This window comes from Meles meles, chromosome 11, assembly GCF_922984935.1.
Source record: "Meles meles chromosome 11, mMelMel3.1 paternal haplotype, whole genome shotgun sequence".
NCBI classification, from domain to species: Eukaryota; Metazoa; Chordata; class Mammalia; order Carnivora; family Mustelidae; genus Meles; species Meles meles.
The window spans coordinates 19,513,751-19,532,908 of NC_060076.1; the positions used below are offsets into that span (position 1 = coordinate 19,513,751).

At 55.4% G+C, this 19,158-nt stretch overlaps 2 protein-coding genes across 6 annotated transcripts in view; one reads left to right on the forward strand and one right to left on the reverse strand.

Annotated features, from left to right (window-relative positions):
- The window catches only part of AKNA (AT-hook transcription factor), a 45,079-nt gene extending 38,285 nt beyond the window's left edge, over positions 1-6,794 (forward strand). For all 5 annotated transcript variants that reach the window (XM_046022658.1, XM_046022661.1, XM_046022660.1 and 2 more), the window contains 4 exons: positions 137-232; positions 1,767-1,883; positions 2,147-2,339; positions 5,585-6,794. In XM_046022658.1, coding sequence (XP_045878614.1) covers positions 137-232; positions 1,767-1,883; positions 2,147-2,339; positions 5,585-5,849 — 671 coding nt within the window. In that variant the 3' untranslated portion in view covers positions 5,850-6,794. The remainder of the gene's footprint in view (positions 1-136; positions 233-1,766; positions 1,884-2,146; positions 2,340-5,584) is intronic.
- A 1,443-nt stretch (positions 6,795-8,237) lies between these two features.
- Positions 8,238-11,574, reverse strand: LOC123953276 (alpha-1-acid glycoprotein-like). The gene is made up of 6 exons (XM_046023367.1): positions 11,419-11,574; positions 10,854-10,996; positions 10,567-10,637; positions 9,673-9,780; positions 9,423-9,526; positions 8,238-8,432 (listed from the first exon to the last, which is right to left on the reverse strand). The coding sequence occupies exons 1-6, from the start codon at positions 11,530-11,532 to the stop codon at positions 8,355-8,357; spliced, it is 618 nt and encodes a 205-aa protein (XP_045879323.1). The 5' UTR covers positions 11,533-11,574; the 3' UTR covers positions 8,238-8,354.
- Positions 11,575-19,158: the final 7,584 nt, after the last annotated feature.

The window sequence follows — 19,158 nt, forward strand, 5'->3', positions numbered from 1 at the left end:
TCCTTGATTCTTCTGTCCTCCTGGCCTGCTTCCCAGCCTGCCAGAGCTGGACTTTGTTCATGCCTTCTGTATGACCTCCCCGATCCTCCCCGGTTCTCCAAACATGCCAAAGCGGACGGTCTGGTTTCTTCCCCAGGCAAGGAGTACCGTGTTCTGACCCCCAAGACGGCCCCAAGACGCAGTGGCTCAGTCTCCTGTCCCCAGTGCCGACCTGCCAGGACACGGGACTCAGGTGAGGGATGGTACCTGGGGAAGTGGTCAGTGTGTAGAAGCTGCGGCTGCTCCTGTTAGGAAAGGGAGTAGGACGGGGGCCTGCCCTGACCTCAGTGGCAGGTCAAGGTACAGACAAGGGAGCAGGATTTGGTGGGGCTCCTGAGTCCTCCCAGTGTCTCCTGTCCTCACACCTGTGTCTCCAGGTGCTGCTGCCTGATGCCACCCTCCTTGACCAGGACATGAAGAAACCATGCACATGACCTAAGTCCTGATAAAGTGGGGGTGGGGCCAGGCAGTAGTGGCCAGGCGGTGATGATTCTGTCCTGTCTCCCCTCCATCCTCACCACTCTGATTCCTTCCCCCAGACCCAACAGGGAAGAGTCATGGGGAGAGCACTGGCCGGAGAATATGGGCACTAGGCTCTAGTCCCAGTCCTGCCACTGACTTGCTGGGTGATCTCAGGCAACTTCCTTAACATCTCTGAGCCTCCAGCCTCAACATCCTGAATGAAAGGATTAGAGATGGTCCAAAGGCCCTTTCAGGCAATGATGATAATGATGGAGCTGTCCCTTAGTAGACCCCCACTGTAAGCGGGGCATCATGCTAAGGGATTTACAAACATTAATCCTCACAACCCTATGAAATGGGTTTTGTCCATTTTATTCCTACGCCTGTTTTACAGGTGAGAACACTGAGGCCCAGAGAGGTTAAGTAACCTGCTCAAGGGCACACAGCTTACTACGATTTGAACCCAGGTGGTTGTGAATCCAGAGCTCTAGCTCGTCACCATTATGTTGCTTTGCAGGCCTCCCTGTTCATTCGTTCCTTCCTTCATTCATTCATTCATTCACTCACTCACTCACTCATTGAGCACCGTCCCATCCTGGGCCGTGGGCTAAGCAGACAAGGACAAAACAGTCGTCTGAGCTGGGCTAGGAGACACAGGTGGGAGCCTGCAACCCAGGGCAGTGGGTGGGAGGCCTCCCACTGAGTTGCAGCTGGAAGAAGTGGGCCAGCCCTGGAATTCCACCCAGGGGAGGTGTTGAGGATTTGTAGGGGAAGAGAACAAGGTGCCCACCCTCCGCCTGCTCCCGTAGGCTTCCACTGACTGCTCCCCCCAACCCCCCATGGCTGAGGGTTCACTGTGGGCTACTCCCACATGGACAGTGGGCCTGTCTCAGTGTGGAGGAGGGACCATAGGTTCAGGGCCTGCATTCTGGAGAGCCGGGCTTGGGCTCAGACAGCACTGCTGATTTCCTACTTGGACATTTTGGCAAATCATTCAAGCTCTAGGAGCCTCAGTTCACCAGTCTGTAAAATGGGAGTGATGTCTCAGCTAGCCCCGTGGCTTGTTGGATTTGATAGCAGAATGCATGAAGGCCTTCAGCAGAAGCCCAGGTTTGTTATATGCTGACCCCCGCTGTCTCGGAGGCAGCTTGTCCCCTCCGCAGTGGCCCCCGAGGGAAGCTCGGTGCTGACGGAGGTCTGCTTGGGGGCTCCAGGCCAGTGATCTGGACCTTGTTCTCTCCTGATATCTCTTCCTCCTCTTCCAGCTGGCAGTGTCACCAGGGACCCACCAGGACCGTCCCCAACTGATCCCCTGCCGTGCCCCCTGTGTGGTCGAGTCGGGCTGCCCCCAGCGACGGATGGCCCAGACTCAGCCGCCTCAGGTAGGGACAGACACTCACTCTCTTCTTCCAAAGTGACCCCCAGCTCTCCTTTATGGGGGTTCATGGGCCCGTAGGGTATTTCGCTGGGATGGTGGCTCTCCCGGTGTGGGATAGAGCAAAGTATACAGAAGATTTGTTTCTCGAAGCCCAGCGCGGCCAGCCCAGTGTCCACCTGTCACAGGGCAGGGGCTGGGGGGCCCCCTGGTCTTGTCTAGATCTTCCCCAGTGATCAAACTGTTGTCTCTGGTGTCCCTCCCTCCCAGGGCCAGACAAGGCCGCCAGCGGGAGAAACGCACGCCCAGCCTCCAGCCCCATGCAGCGGAGCAAGCGTGCCGGGTCGCTGGCCCGGCCACCCCCGGGACTGTGGTATCTGGCAGCCGCGCCCCCAGCACCCACCCCTGCGGCCTTGGCCTACGTCTCCTCGGTTCCTGTCATGCCTTTTCCATCAGCCACTGTGTAAGAACCTTCCTTTCCTTCCTTCCCTGCCTGTCTGAGTTGCTGCGGGATTCACAGTCAAACCCGGGTCAGGCAGCTGAGAACCCGGGCACCTGGTACTCCTGTGTTTCCCCCGCATTTATAGCCAGCCAAACATGCTGAACACTCAAGTGGTCACTCAACAAGCCCCGAATGCTCCTGCCTCCCAGGGAGAGGCTTGGCCTGGCAGGGTGAGGGGCTCGGCAGTGAAGGAGCCGGCAGAGGGCCCTGAGCTCTAGGAGCTCGCAGGGAAAGCACGTGGGAAGCTCCCCATTTCCTTGTGGGTCTTCCCGGCAAGCAAGTGATTGCTCCCTCACTGTTTTTGTTTTTGTTTTTAAAGATTTTTTTGTTTTTTTATTTGACAGACAGAGATCACAAGTAGGCAGAGAAGCAGGCAGAGAGAGAGGAGGAAGCAGGCTCCCGGCTGAGCAGAGAGCCCGATGCGGGGCTCGATCCCAGGACCCTGGGATCATGACCCGAGCCGAAGGCAGAGGCTTTAACCCACTGAGCCACCCAGGCATGCCTCCCTCACTGTTTTTTAATAGGCTTTATTTTTAAGAACATTTTTAGATGTAAGAGAAATGGAGCATAGTACAAAGAGTTACATATAGCCCCTACACACACACACACAGTTTCCCTTGTCGTTATGTTCATACGGCACCTTTGATAGTGAGCCAGCAGTAATAACTTATTCTTTTTTTTTTTTTTTTTTTAGTAATAACTTATTCTTAATTAAAGCCCACAGTTTCTTGGGCTTTCTTCCGTTTTTACTGGAACTTCTTCTGTCCAGGATCCCAACCAGGAGGCCACGTACAATCCCCTCGGTGGTTGTGGGTCCTTAGGCCCCTCTTGGCTGTAACCATCTCTAAGACATTCCCCGTGCCTGAGGCCCTGAGCATGGAGGAGGACTGGGCAGGGCTGTGGCAGGAGGAGCACGCCCTCTTTGTGGATTTGGACAGAACATCTGCAGGAGAAAAAGGATGTGAGCCCTGGAGGCAGAAGTGGTTCAGGTTGGAGATGCGGAGCTGCACCAGACTCCCGTCTGCTCATTGCTGCTGCCACGGCCTCAGTAGAGCAACTGCTTCTCTGAGCCTCAGTTTCCCCACCTGGTAAATGGGGCAATAGTCTGGACCAGGGACAGTTGTGCAAGGATTAAATGAGGCGCGTGGCCGGGCGCTCGAGAGATGTGTGCGGAATGTGCAGGGCGGTGCCAGCGCGAGCTCGCGGCCCGATCAGAGGGCAGCACCGTCCTCCCAACCCAGAGCACTACTGCGCACTGCTGTCCTAGGAGACAAATGAGGAAAGGTGGCTTCAACAGGACACCCACTAGCTCTGTGCCTCAGTTTCCCTCAATGGAAAATGAGTCTGTCGGGAGTCTTGGTCGGAAGACTTTGTCTGTGGCAGCAAGAGGTGGGGGTCCCTGTGGGGCCTGGTACTTGGTGGGAGCAGAGGCACCAGTACCAGCCAGCCCCCGGGCCCCGTGAGGACTCTGGCCTGCAGTGGGGTGTCTTGCCGCCCTCAGCAGAGTCTGGGAACATTCTGCTCCATCAGCTACGAGAGTCTGTCCTGCATGCTTAGGCCCCCCGCACAGGGGCTGAGACCCCTGCCTATGCTCCTGCTCACTGGGAAGGGCAGGTTTTGCCTGGAGTTTGGTGGCCTGGGATAAAGCTCCGAGTGCCGCCCGTAGGCATGGGACTCGCCGCTTCTGAGGCTGTTCCATGTCCTTCCAGGCTCAGACCTGTGGACAGACCTAACCAGGCTGCTGTCCCCAGAAATGGCCCGGCCGTAGGGAAGGGGAAAGGCCCTGAGCTGTAGTGCCCGGCAGACCTGGTCGGTGGGAGCCATATAACCTTGGACGGGGGTCACTTTGTTCTCAGTCTGTGCCTCAGTGTTTCCCTCTGTGTAATAGGTTGTGGTAGGGAGTAAACCAACTACTGCATGGAAAGCCAACAGTATGTAGAAGTTGGCCAGGAGCCGTACTACTTCCAATGCTCCTAGAATTGGGGCTGATGATGCCCTACGTTTTCTCCAGCTGTCTTCAGCCAAACTGAGCATGCTCAGTGACAGGCCAGGGCGCCCTCGGGAATGTTTATGGGCCTGTGCTGCCACCTGCTGGCCGTCTGTCTTCCAGCCTCTGCACTAAGGGCTTTCTAGCTAAAAAAGGTTTTTGTTTTGATGGAGTAGGGAGGTTGTAGCTTCTGCCTTAGGGGGAGTTTTGAAACACTTTGGGGCCAAGCTGGTCATCCAGTTCCTAGAAGCTAGGGGTGTGTGGAAACCCAGTAGTTAGACCAGATAGTCCCCAGAGGAGGGACTAGGAGGCAAGAAGCCTATTCATGGGGTTCAGATGGTATGTATGGGTGTCACTGGGTGCTGATGACTGGTCTGGGTGTGAACGGAGCACCACTCCTTGCAGCTGTCGGACCCTGACCTGACATTGACAGAGGCACTGTGAGTGCCCAGGCAGCCAGTGGAGCTTTTCAGGAGCTTTTTCTCCTGAAAGTTCCTGCTGGGTCGATCCTGGGAGGTGGCTAACTTTCGGTTAGCTGTGGCTCCTTTCGGTGGGGGGACAGTAGTCCCTGAAGAGTAAAGTCCCATGGCCAGCGTCCTGGGGCCAACCCCCCAGAATAGCTGGCATTGGGGGCCAAGCCTCCTGCTTACGTAGCCCCTCTGATCTGCTCTTGCTCATCCATAAAGTGAGCATAACGGTGCCCACCAAAGAAGCAAACCTTATGGGCTGGTAGAGCAAACACTTAGCGCTGAGCCCGTCCCCGGACCCAGGATGCCGTGCCGGCTCCGGGTGGGGCAGTGCCTTTACCTGTGAGGAGCTGCAGGACTGATCCCAGAGAGCCTGGGGTGACCCTGCTGTCCCTGCGATTTGGCTCTCAGGGTAGAAGCCCCGGGAAGGCAGCGGGTCAGCAGTGTAGCCGCAGGGCCGGGCTCAGCGGCTGGCACATAGTATAGGATTGATAAAGACGTACGAGTGAACGGGGAGAAGGAACGACCGTCGTTGCACACCTGTTCCGCGTCAGGCACTGCTGTCCTCACGCTTCATCCCTCTGCCGCATCCTCGAAGGAGCTGTTCATTACTCCCACTTGAGAGGTGCGGATACTGAGCCCCCGAGAGTAGGGACTGGGGCCCAGCTGGGGCCACAATGGGGTGCATACCGACCCTGGCGCTCTGCTTGGCCCTCACCACGGTCCGTGAACGCAGCCCCCTCTCTCCTCAGGTACTACGTGCCTCCAGGACCTACCTCCGCTTCCTCAGCCCACTCAGCCCCTGCTGACTGGCCCCCTTCGGCCCCCTCCCGAGTGGCCGGGGGGCAGCGGCGCTCCGTCCAGCTGGACCTGGAGGACCTGGAGGAGCTCAACACGGCGCTTGCAGAAGCCATGCAGGCCGCCGAGGGCATCCGCGCCACCACCAAGCACATGAGCCGCTCCCTGTCCGCCGACCTGCGCCAGACCCGAAGCCTACGGGGCTCCTGCCTCTTCTGACTTCCCTGGAGACCCAGAACGGGCTGCGGGGGCAGGCTGGCGGGCGGGCTGCTGCTGCCCCGCCGGGGCGGGGGGTCGGCTGGAGTCACTGCCGAAGGCCCCACAGGCCCCTCCTGAGTGGTGTCCTTCTAGCTCAGGCCCTGCCTGCTGGGTGTGTCTGCTGCGCAAGGAGTGTTGGCCCGGTGGTCCAGAGAGGGAACTTCCCGGGGGCCTGGCCCCTGCAGGAAGTGCTGGGACCTCGGCTGCCTTCTGCCCAGATGCGATCTTTGGGGTCTCCTGGTCCTGCACCGTCCACCTCTGGCTAATAATATGTATTTCATATACAGATGGACAGATTTGTTTTGAAACAGAGTTTCCTGATCTTTGATCCAGCCTACAAGGCCAGATAAGAAGGGCTCGGGCCTTTGTCTCTGGTGCAAACGAGTCTCCTCGTCCAGGACCCGCCGCTCTGGAGTCGGCATCTTGGGGAAGCAATGCCCGGGTCTTTTCCCCCTAGTGACTGGTGGCCAGTAGAGCACTTTGGGACCATTGAAATGTCAAGATGTCAGGCCCCTAGGAGGACGTGCACCTAGCTTCTCCATGGTCAGAGAGTCCTTGCCTGTGGGCCTGCTGGGAAGAGAGACCCCCACTCCTGGGGCAGGACCCAGAAGCCATCCACCATGGTCCCTCTCTGTACCTCATCCTGACACCCCCGGTCTGTCTCTGGGATCCTGTGGAACCTGGCTAGCAGGCAGCTACCTGTCGGGCCGCGCTGTGCAGCCGGGAGGCCAGCCCCTGTCGTGCTCCCCACCTCGTAGCAGCGTGTACCTCAGCTTTTCTGGAACGTGTATGCATCGGTGATATTTGTATATTTGATGCGTTTAAAATCTATTTTCATTATGAGGGCAAATGAAGAATGAATATTGATCTTTTTTAAAAAGAAGAAAAAAAACCATTCCCAAAGCAGCCCGCATTCGTGGCGTGTGTGTGTCCTCGAGGTGTGGTTTCTTGACTCAAGTTTGTGGGGTGGAAAGTTCAAAGATGAGCTGAACCCTTCCCTCGGGGGATCTATTGAGTGCCCCTTTCCAGACTCTGCCTGCCTTCCTATGGTTTTTTTTTTTCTTTCTTTCTTATAAGATATTTATTTATCTGACAGTGAGAGAGTAAACACAGGCAGGGGGAGTGGGAGAGAGAGAAGCAGGCTTCCCACCAAGCAGGGAGACAGATGTGGGGCTTGATCCCAGGAACTTGGTATCATGACCTGAGCAAAAGCCAGACACTTAACGACTGAGCCACACAGGCGCCCCCCTATGGGGGTTTCTGTTTCTCTATGCTGCCCCAGCAGCCTGGGTCAGGACATTGAGCATTTTTTTTTTTAAGATGTTATCTATTTATTTGACAGAGAGATCACAAGTAGGCAGAGAGAGAGGGAAGCAGAGAGCCTGATTGAGGGCTCAATCCCAGGACACTGAGACAATGACCTGAGCTGAAGGCAGAGGCTTAACCCACTGAGCCACCCAGGCACCCCCATTGGGCATTTTGACCAGAGAGGCTGCTGGGCCAAGCTCCTCCTTACTGAGGTCAGAGCTGGTAGGAGACGCACAGCAGATTGGTGTCTGCCAAAGCAGGAGCCTGGACTCTTTGCAGTGCTCTGCCTAGTAGCAGACAGCAACACCAGCCACCCTTTCCCGAGCACCCAATAGATGCTGATCCCGGAGCTCGGTACTCAGCAGGGCAGGCTCACACAGGGCCAGCCTCCCGGGCCCCTGCCATGTGCCCCCTTCCTAGAAGAGAGACTGAGGTCCCAAAGGCTGGCCTGCACCATCTCACAATGCCTGACTCCAAAGTCTGTTTTCCCTGTTACTGCACTTCGTAAGCTCCGGGAGCTTCTCACCAATGCCAGCTGCGTCCTCCCTTAGCTTTTTTTCCCAGCACCCCCCCGTACCACTCCGCCGACCACCACACTTGATCCTCTCTGCCTCCAGGCCTGCCCCCTCCCAACTCGCCTCCCCAGATGGCCGAGGTGAGGTCTGATGGGAGGTCCGGCACACTTGGTACCACCTGTTGCAGTCCTCCGCCCGCCGCCCCACCCTCAGTACCTGAACTCCTACCGGGGCTCTCTGCCTCGGTGTTTGCCAAACATCCTCCCAGATCTTTGGCTTGCAGCTGGAAGAGCAGGTGTTCAAACCTCCAAATCTTTCTAGGCGGATTCAGATGCCCCTTCCAGGAAGCCCTGAGCTGGGTTCCCACAACATTCTGTGCCCATCATCCTCCCAGCCATGCTGGATATGACAGCGGGGGCTCTTCCCACCAAGGGCTGGGCCTTATGCCCTGATCAGCCAGGGCTCAGCTCAGGGCGGGCTTCAACACACATAAATGAATGAATGAATGAATGACGACATGAGCAAATGAGTCCCTGCCTCCTGTTTAAAGGCAGAAGCTTTATTGATGCACCTGAGACAAAAACCTGATGTACCCTGAGGGGTGGGCATAGGGCTGAGGATGGGCCCCACAGTCCCCAAGGTCCTAATCCAACGCTGTGTGTCCCTCCTTTTCCTTCTGCCTTTCTTCCTTCTGCTGCTTCTCCAGCGGCCCACACAGATCCTGGAAGACAGTGAGAGGGGAGCCCAGTGATGCGAGGGGCTCTTGTCAGGGGAAAGATGGATGAGCTCCGGACTGTGGCGCCAGCTCAGGGACCCGGGACGAGGCTCGGTCCAGCTCTGAGCCTCAGCTTCTTGCACTCCAGATGGGGGCTCGAGGCTTTACGAACAGCTGGCATGTACTGAGGACTCGCCACGCCCCTGGGTCGATCTGGATTCCTGAACACATGATGTAACCGAGGTTCAGAGGGCCTTGTGGCCTGTCCGCGGTCCCCCAGCCAGTGGACCGGGAAGGCAGGCTGCACGCCAGGGCCAGTTGGTGCTGTGTGCCCAGTCCTTTCCTGCGGCTCCCAGGAGTGGGGACTGGAGGAGCTTTAGGCCGCTGGTGGGCAGGAGAGATGGCCTCAGGTGGCCAACAGAGACATTTTTACTTTGATAATAATAAAAGTATGTCATGCATATCTGAAAAGTATAGCCCGCTCAGCAGCTCTGTGATTTTAGAGATTGTCTCATAGGACACGATCAAGGAAAGCCTCTCCCCGAACACGGGTTCAATGACAAGTATTAAGGAGATTATTACACAGGTAATTCTGTTAAAGCAGAAATCAGGGTGGTGGTCATGGACTTGGGGCATTTGGGGGGATGCTAAAAACCACCATAGCAACTGCCCATCCACAGGTGTGTGATGTCTGGGGTGTGGCCGGCAGGTGTAAGCAATAATCACCCTTGTGTGTTTCTCTGTCAAGTTCCCACTGCCCCCCTTATCCCTGCTATTCCTCCTCCCTTCCTGTCCTCCCTGTTTCCCAGTGACTTTTCCCTCCTGGGCTGTCAAGCTTTGGGCCTCTGGGGAGCTCAGCTGTCCCTGCAGGGAGGCAGGTGCTTAAAAGTAGGACATCCTGCCTCACTATGCAGCCTTGGCCAGCAGGTCTCCCTATCCAGGCCTCTGGGGCTGCCCCCAGGCAGGATGGCATAGCCTAGTCTGCATTGCGTTCACCTTTTTTGCATCGGCGTAATTGATCTCCGATGTCTGAATGCCTAAGCACTTGATGGCTTCATGGAAAACTCTCATTTGTTCCTCAGTCACTTCTGCCTTGTCAGCTGCAGGAGGGAAGAAGTGGCCTGGGTGAGCAGCCGGGGGCCTAGCTGGGGCTCAGGGGTGGGCAGGGGTTCTGGGGGCCCAGCCACAGAGGCAGGTGGTCTGCTGGGTGAGGTCTGGGTGAGGTAGACATTGGAGGGGTGCTTACCATAGAAGGACAGTCCCTTGTCCTGCTCATCTCTCAGGGAGTGGCCCAGCATGAAGATCCTGGGATCTTTGGTGAGCAGAAGATCGGCAAATTGTTCTTTGCCAAACTCTGGAGAAGAAAACCTCTGGGTGAGACCATACAGCACAATGGGTCTGATTACAGGTGAGGAACCATGAGTGTGCCCGTGGCCCCCCAGCAGTGAGTGAAGGCTGGGAGTTCACCTGAGCTGAGCAACCCACACTCCCTCTGTGTGCCGGGCCCTGGGCAGAGACGTGGAATCGTAGGAGCCTCGTGCCGACTGGGGCTGTCAGGCCTTTCTCCCCATTTTCCAGATGAGAAAAGTGAGGCCCAGACAGGAGCCTCAGGGCAGCCCAGGGCTGTAGGTTTAATCCCACCAGCATTTGTATGCTCCTACTATGTGTCCTCTCATGGGTGATGGCGGGGACAGGAGTGGGGTCACTCCCTACCTGACACAGACTGGCACCCTCAGGTCCCAAAGGGGAAAGAGTAGTGGAGAGAGGCAGGCCTGTAGCCAGCCTTTGGTTTGAATTCTAGTTCTAATTACAGGCTGTGTGACTTCAGGGAAACCACTTGACCTCTCTGTTTCTCTCTTTCCTCAGCTGATCACTGTCAGGTCCTCCTAAGATTGCTTGTGAGTCTCAAGTGGGTTAATTCTGGTAAAAGTACTTCAAACAGTGCCTGGCACATAGAGCTCAAATCTGGGGACAGTTATTACTCCTTATTACAACGTGGAGACCCTGGGACATCACAAATGTAGGAAGAGGGCCTGTCCTGGGTTCTCTGTGGCTTCGCCCCAGCACTGCAACTTTTATTTGGTCCAACCCCATGTCCCCATGACACACCCCAGCGCTCCCACTGAAAGCTGGTCCTCACCGTGTTTGGACAGGGTCCCATTTTCCCTCTGGACCTTCAGACAGGTAGAGTTATGGATGCAACGATTCCCACTAAATCCAGACAGAAGGAAAGGGGAAACAGAAAGATCATTAAGGGAAAGAAGTGGACAATCACCGGTCACTATCATCAAGGGCAAGACTAGACTGCCCTCCCTATCCACGGATGAAGAGGCTGAGGTCAGGAGGAAGGAGGGACTTGCTCAAAGTTTTCCAGCAGCTACGAGCGGAAGTCTGGGGCTGGGGCGAGGTAGCATGTGGGGGTCTTACATGGTTTGGTAGTCTCTGAGCAGTATTGTGTCATCTGTATGGTTGGGCTCCAAGTAAAAGAAGCCCGCTTGGAGCATTCCAGCCAACTGATTGATGTCCGGGTTGTGGAAGGCAGAGGCGATACAAAACCACTTGCCAGAGATCTGGGGAGAAGCCAAGAGCTGATGACAGAGGCTGGGAGCCCAATGCCCCTGTCTGCCAGCCAGCCAGGTACAGAGAGGTCCCCTCCTTTTTGCACAGAGGGAGACTGGGGCCCCAGTGAGGAGGGCACAAGCAGGAGCTCACTCTGAGGGTCAGGCACCTCCCCCAGACACTGGGTGGCCCTCCGGGACCAGGACGGAATGTCCCCTCTGACGGAACTTGCAATGAGGCTTCTGAGTTAGGAAGCAGAACAATGTATCCAGAACCTGGTCAGAGGGTCACCCCAGGACCCAGGAAAGAAAAGGGCAGAAGCAGGCAGAAGTAGGCAGAATCAGACAAGGGGGGCTGACCACAAGCCAGCAGGAGAAGGGGAGCCCAGGGAAGGAGGCAGCTGCCCCTGGCGCTCAGGGACTGAGGGACGCACCTGGTCCAGGGTGGCGTTGGTGATAGGCGCTGCTGTGAGGTTGGCACACACTGGGCTCTGGGCATCCAGCAGAGGAAGGAGGCTCAGGGCAGCAAGGGTCCAGGACAGCGCCATGCCTAGATGGAGAGACACCTGGAGTCAGGCAGAACTGCTGGCTGGAGGGTAGACTGACTTTTATAATGAGCTGTGGGAGGAGCCCTGGAGCCCCCTGGTGACACAATCCATGAGCTCTTGTGAAATGCTTTGCACAAATCCTTCCCTCCCTCCCCCAAAGCCAGCTGTAGCTAAAGCCTCCAAGCCTGGGTCTAATTCAGAACCCTGACCTGAAGGGTTACAGGGGCCCCAAGATCAGGCTGTTCAAAGCCAGGTGGGTGTGGGCTGGAGTGGTATTATTAAACATGTGTAGATTTCTACAGAGAGACCTCTAAGCAAGCTAAGAGGTTTTTTCTTTTCTTTTTGTTTTGTTTTGTTTTAAAGACTATTTATTTATTTGAGATAGAGCAGAAGAGCCACAGCAGGTGGGAGGGGCAGAGGGAGAAGGAGAAGCAGGCTCTCTGCTGAGCAGGGAGCCTGATATGGGGCTCCATCCCAGGACCCTGAGATCACAACCTGAGCCCAAAGCAGACACTTTACTGACTGAGTCGCTCAGTTGGCCCTATTTTGTCTCGTTTTAAAAGCTCTCGGGTTTTTTTTTACCCAATTTGTGTCTCACTGAACATCCAGAGTGAAAGCCAACCACAAATCAAATGCTGAAAGTGATTTAGACATTTCCCAGGCTAGGTGGGGTGGGGGTGGGTGATGGGGAAGGGCTCTGGGGCGGGTGTGAGGGCATGAAGGCAAACCACTGGTTCCATTCCAGCTGAGTGTGGTAACAACCATGGGGGAACAAAAGTCCATTGGGGGAGGGGGGGCTGCCAAGCCAGCCTTGGAGGCAGGGATCCTTCTAAAAGGAGGAGGTGTCCAAGCTACATGTCTATTTCCAGTAAATGCGGTGGTTCCTGAACTAGCTCCCAACATCTAAAACAAGAAATTATGCACATGTGGTCACTACCCCCGCCGTGGGACAGGAAGGTGGCCTCTGTCGTCACCAGGAGGTCCCAGGCCCCAACAGTGCCCAGCACCCCAGATGTGCGCATCCACAGTCTGTGAGTGTTTCCGCCTGACCGGGTCAGATCTTTAGCCCTATGAACAAATACTTCCCAAAAGCCTTCTTATGTTATGTTACAGCTTTGCATCCCTGTTCATTTTATATATTTTGAGTCATTTTCCATGTTTCCGTGTAGTTAGTGGTTATACTTTTAATGGACGCACACCCCTGTCGTGCTCTTCCTGGTTCCCCGTACTTAATGGTGTCCTCTCTTTATATCCGTAGCATTTTATTCTTTTCCAGCTTTATAGAGAGAGAATTGCCTCTAGCATTTCATATGGTGATGTTTCCTTGGAATGCTACGTGTCAGGAAGCGACCGAATCCCTTTCTACCATACCCTACCATTCAAGAGAGAGAAAAACATGCCACGGACAAGACTACGATGTTATTCCACATAGCCAAAAACTAGAAACAGTTCAAATGCCAGTCATCAGGAAAATGAAAAGACACATTGTAACAGTTTCATATAGGGGATATTACGTAGCAATCTAAAGGAACCAAGTACTGGCATATAAGACAACAGCCATGAATCTCCAAGACATTCTGCTGAACAAAAAAAGCCAGACTAATCAAGCACATAGTGTTTGGTTCCAGGTATGGAATGTTCTCGAACCCCCCAAATGGATCAGAATGGCAGAAATCAGACCGATGGTTGCCTAAGGCAGGGAGGGCAGTCTTAGGGCCAGAGGTTGGAAGAACACTTTCTGAAGTCCGTGGCCGAACGCCCCATTTCCACCGCAAGGGTGGTTACACGCATAATGCACATTTGTGAAAACGCGTCCATGCACACGTCCATGCACACACACACAAATTTTATTAAATAACAGAGAAGCCCGCCTGTCACCTGGGATCTGGTGCCCAGTACTGGCACGAGAGTGACCCACAGCCCTACACCTCCTTCTTCACAACCAACGCTGGTCAGGCCCCAGGCCAACAACTCTTCCCTCTTGCGTCCTGTCCTTGAATCGCACTCGGTGGCCGTGTGTGTGCTGAGTAGCGTCGAGAGAAATGAAGACTTTCTCTTGAAGCGAGTAAATGGAGCGCCACTCAGAAGGAGCGAGGGGTCCCCACTGTCGCTCAGGGGCCCCTGGAGGTCTCTGTCTCCTCCCAAGAGGCTCTGCAAGTAGCTCCTTCAAGTGCACCCAGCACGCACCCCCCCTTGACGCAGTACCGTTTTCTCCTTCTTCCTACATTTCAGGGATGCCTTAGTACCTCTGTGGGACAAGCATCTGGACACCCTTCCTGCTACCCCTCCAACTGGCCCAGGCCCAATGCCAAGAGTAGTTTGGAAGGAAATATGATGAAAACGTATCACACCCCAACAGAGCTCCTGCTCACAGTAAGTGTGCAAGACCCCGTAGCTGCAATTATTTGGAAAGGTGCTACATGTTGGGTTGAACTACAGGAAACTGTTTCTTTATAGAGTGGTTGAACACCATTCCGTGTGAGACGAATCACCCCGCTGTTACAGAACAATAGCTCAGACTTTGGTAGTAAGCAGGGAAGCGCTCAGCACCCCTATTGTGCAGAGGGAGAAACTGAGGCCCAGAGAGAAGGAATGACCTCCCCAATACCACCTCCCGATCAGGAAGCAGGGACTGGAATCCACCTGCCAGCCTCTCCCCTTCTTGCTTGCCCCTCTGTCCTTTTCCCAGCACGGGGCAGCTGGTCATTGGTGGAAAGTGACTGTCCACGGCGGTGGCTTGATTCATTGTGGACAGAGCAAACAGAGGATGGCCCCACTGGGAAGTCTACTCTGGCTGTTTCCTGACACTCAGTTGTGCAACGGGAGACTGGGAACCATGGCGGCTGCCAGGGCAGGGTGGGGGAGGGGCAGGGTGGGGTCCTGGGCCTTCCCCAGATTTGGGTCACCCTGGGAGGAAAGGGGTGCTAGTGGGAAAGCCCCCACAGGCGGGTCTGAGCAGATGGCAGAGAGGATTATTAAAGTCCAGCTTTGTTCTCATCAGATGCTGGGTCTGAAGAAGGGGAGGCAATAGGGGCCAGGCTGTGCTGGGCCATTTTCCCTCACTTTGGAGTAGGTTTTTGTGCCACAGCCAGGACGTGAAGAGCAGCTTAAGCAGGGAGAGGCTGCCTGCCTGGGGGCTAGGGAGCTCCTTGTATCAGGCATGTACCCTAAAGTGCCACGCCTGACCCTGGGGCAGCAGGGAGCAGTAAGATAAGCTGCCTGACCAGCTGCGAGGCACTGAGGCACCACAGGGGAAGAGCTTTTCCAGGGACCTGCCTCCATGATGGCCTCATAAATGACAATCGTGATGATAATGGAGAGAATGATGGTGGTGGTGGTGCTGATGGTCATGATGGTGATGATGGTGGTGATGATGCTGTTAATGGTGAAGGTGATGCTGATGCTGATGATGGTGGTGATGCTGGTGGTGATGGTGATGGTGGTGACAATAGTGATGATGGTGTTGGTTACGCTGGTGGTAATGATGATGGTGATGAGGGTGAGGATGACGATGATGGCGATGATGATAATGGTGGTGATGGTGGTGATGGTAATAAGATAGTGATCGTGGTGGTGATGGTGGTGATGATGGTGATGGTGATAATGTTGATGGTGATGATGATGATGATGATGCTGATGATGGTGGGGATGATGGCGATGATGGTGATAATGGTGGTGGTGATAGTGGGGATGATGCTGATGGTGATGATGGCGGTGGCGGTGGTGATGTGTAATGATGGGAACAGCAATCATAATGGTGATGACGAATATGAGGGTAGTGGCTTCTGGTTATTGAGCAGTCACTTTGCGCAAAGAGAAGTCTGTCAAATCGCCTGTTGTACGACTCAGAGTGGCCAGTGGCAAAGCCCACAGGTGAATATTTTCAGCTTTGTGGGCCATACAGTCTCTGTGGTAGTGACTCACGGCCACTGTGGTAGCATGAAGACCCTAGATGACACACAAGCAAGCACAGCTGTGTCCACTAGAACGTAATTCACCAAAACAGACCGTAGCTGCCCAGCCCTGCACTGGCCCACCGTCCGTTCCGGGTCTCCTCTAATCTGGTGCTTCACATGGACTTGGTTGGCTATCGGCCTGACTCCAGACTTCTCCCTCACCCACTGGGCTGTTTACCATGTGAAATCCACCCTCAGATGACGGAGACCTGCTACGGCGGAGAGAGGAGTTCGTTCCCTTGTTGGATTACTCACTCGTTCAGACAGTCATCAATTGTTATTATTATCAATGTGATAATTATGATTAAAAATGTTTTTATTAATATATAATTATAATTATACTTGCTAAATGTAAAATACCATGTTAATTATAATTGCCATTACATTGTAAATCATGGTAACAAATATTAGTAAAAATGATTAATCCGAGAAACCAGAGTCTTTAGGGTCATGGCGGGGTTATAGTCTCAGCCCAGGGATTTCCAGCTGGAGATTTTGAGTGAGTTAACTAGAGTCTCAGTTTCCTCTTCTGTAAAGTAGAGATGATAGTCCCTGCCTGGCCTGCCCTTCAGGACTGCCATGAACAGAGGATGGAAGGGCATAGGGCATGTAAGTCCTTGGCCCCATGTTTGGCCCCGACCCAAGGGCTCCATTAAAGGTAGCAGTAATTATTCCAAGGCATGTTTGTTGAGTGCCTAAGTGATGGTATGAGTGAAGGGAGGCCTGTTGAGGAGTTTGCTCCAACCCTGACTTGGCTCTGCTCATGCCTCCCCTCCCGGACAGGTGAACCTATACTCGGACCCGCCCCAGCCCAGCCACAGCATCCACACAGGGACGGTGCCCCAGGGGACCAAGGTCTTGTCCTTCACCATCCCACAGCCCCATTCTGTGCTGCAGTGGCCGGGCCCTGCCGAAGCCCCACAGACCCCTGGGGCCTCAGGTGAGTGTGGGAGATGCAATGGGACTGGAGGGCCTTCTGCCTGTGATTCTGCTCTGGGGACACTTGGTTCCCCTTGGGGTGACACTGGCTTCAGGCCAGGCCAGGGAGGGAGGCAAGGCCCTTCTCTGGGACCTTTGACTTAAAGAGGTCAGATGCAGATGTGGAAAGTGTCTTGCCCAGAGCCAGAGCAGCCTGGGGAAAGTTCTGCTGTGCACTTGGCATTGGGTGATCTTGGACCCCGTGCTGAAGAGAGAGCCCTGACACTCTGGAGCCCACGTGGGGGCTGGGCTCTGTGCCAAGGCTTCCTCAGCCCACTCAGCCCCTGCTGACTGGCCCCCCTCGGCCCCCTCCCGAGTGGCCGGGGGCAGCGACGCTCCATCCAGCCGGACCTGGAGGACCTAGAGGAATCAACACGGCGCTCGCAGAAGCCAAACAGGCCGCCGACGGCATCCGCGCCACCACCAAGCACATGAGCCGCTCCCTGTCCGCCGACCTGCACCAGACCCGGAGCCTACGAAGCCTACGGGGCTCCTGCCTCTTCTGACTTCCCTAGAGACCCAGAATGGGCTGCGGGGGCAGGCTGGCGGGCGGGCTACTGCTGCCCCCCCAGGGCGGGGGGTCGGCTGGAGTCACTGCAGAAGGCCCCACAGGCCCCTCCTGAGTGGTGTCCTTCTAGCACATGCCCTGCCTGCTGGGTGTCTCCACTGTTCAAGGGGTGTTGGCCCGGTGGTCTGGAAAGGGAACTTTCCAGGGGTCCGGCCCCTATAGGAAGTGCTGGGACCTTGGCTGCCTTCTGCCCAGATGCGATCTTTGGGGTTTCCTGGTCCCACACCGTCCACCTCTGGCTAATAATATGTATCTATTTTTGTCATGAGGGCAAATAAAGAAGAATGAATATTGATCATTTTTAAAAAGAAGAAAAGAAAAAAATCCCAAAGCTGCCCACATCTGTGGTGTGTGTCCTCCACGTGTAGTTTCTTGACTCCAGTTTGTGACGTGGAAGGTTAGAAGATGAGCCGAACCCTGCCCCCGGGGGATCTGTTGAGTGCCCCTTTCCACACTCTGCCTGCCTTCCTATGGGGGTTTCTGTTTCTCCAACCTTCCTCCAAAGCCTACATCAGGACCTTGGGAGTTTTGACTAGAGGTTGCCTGGCCAAGCCCCTCCTTACTGAGGTCAGAGCTGTTAGGAGACGCACAGCAGATTGGTGTCTGCCAAAGCACGAACCTGGACTCTCTTTCCAGTGCTCTGCCTAGGAGCAGACAGCAACACCAGCCACCTTTCCTGAGCACCCAGTAGACACTGATCCTTGAGCTCAGTACTCGGCATGCCATGCCATGCCATCCCCCCAAGCCCCGGCCATGTGCCCCCTTCCTGGATGAGATACTGCGGTCCCAGAGGCTTGCGGGCACCATCTCGCAACGTCTGACTCCGAAGTCTATTTTCCCTGTCACTGCACTTCCTTCGTACGCTCCCAGAGCTTCTTGCAGACCCCAGCTGCGTCCTCCCTTCATTTCTTCTCCAGCCCCCACCAACACCCACCTAGCTGACCACTACACTTGCACTCCCTGCCCACCAAGACCTGTTTCTATTTCATTTTTCAGTGGGTCCTTCTCGGTGGATTTGAAAATGGCAATTAGCTGAGAAGGGAAGATTTCTGGTAGATTCTGAGCCTTCGGGTCCCCCGAAATGGGTGCCAAGAAGCTTTGCAGGGAGATGAAGGTGGGAAGGGGGAGCCCAGGGTGTGGCAGTAGGGACCCAGGGCAGCGTCCCCAGCCTCAGCGCCCCAGGCATGGTGTGGCTCCTGCTTTGACCAAAGGATGTGGCAGGTGTGGGTCTGTGTGTCCATGCTATTGGGAGGGCAATGGCCCGGAAGCCAAGGAACGGGTGTCAGGTGCCACAGTTATGGTCCCGTCCCTCTGGATGGCTTGGACCACTCACGCACGGAATTGTATGAAGAATGTGGCCCCAGCTTTTCTGCCCACCCCCACCCAGGTAGTGCCTCTTCCCACCCGTGCCAGTAACTCACGGGGCAGTTGGGCATGTGAGGAAGCCGACCTTCCTTGCTGGACTCGCGATGTCGGGGGCTCAGTTTTCTTTGTGCCTCTAAGTGGGCCTGCCTCTGACGTGACCCCATCTCCAGGGCTCCGAACGTATTTGCAAGATGATTGGATTTTAGGGGCCAACCTCTCCCCTAGGTGTATCCTTATGGGCGTCAGATGGGCACCCCGAGGATACTCTGGAGACACACAGCTGTTCTGGCCTCGGCCCCGGCTCTGCTTCCCCCTCCCGTCCTGCCCCTGCCCAGGCACTCTCCTCTTGCCAGGATGCTCACAGCAGCCTGTGCCAGAGTCTGCCTCCAGGCCGGCCCCCTCCCAACTCACCTACCCAGATGGCCGCGGTGAGGTCTGATGGGAGGTCCCGCACACTTGGTACCACCTGTTGCAGTCCTCCGCCCGCCGCCCCACCCTCAGTACCTGAACTCCTACTGGGGCTCTCTGCCTCGGTGTTTGCCAAACATCCTCCCAGATCTTTGGCTTGCAGCTGGAAGAGCAGGTGTTCAAACCTCCAAATCTTTCTAGGTGGGTTCAGATGCCCCTTCCAGGAAGCCTTCCCAGACTTCCATTGCAGAAGAAACCTCCCCGTGCTGGGTTCCCACAACATTCTGTGCCCATCATCCTCCCAGCCATGCTGGATATGACAGCGGGGGCTCTTCCCACCAAGGGCTGGGC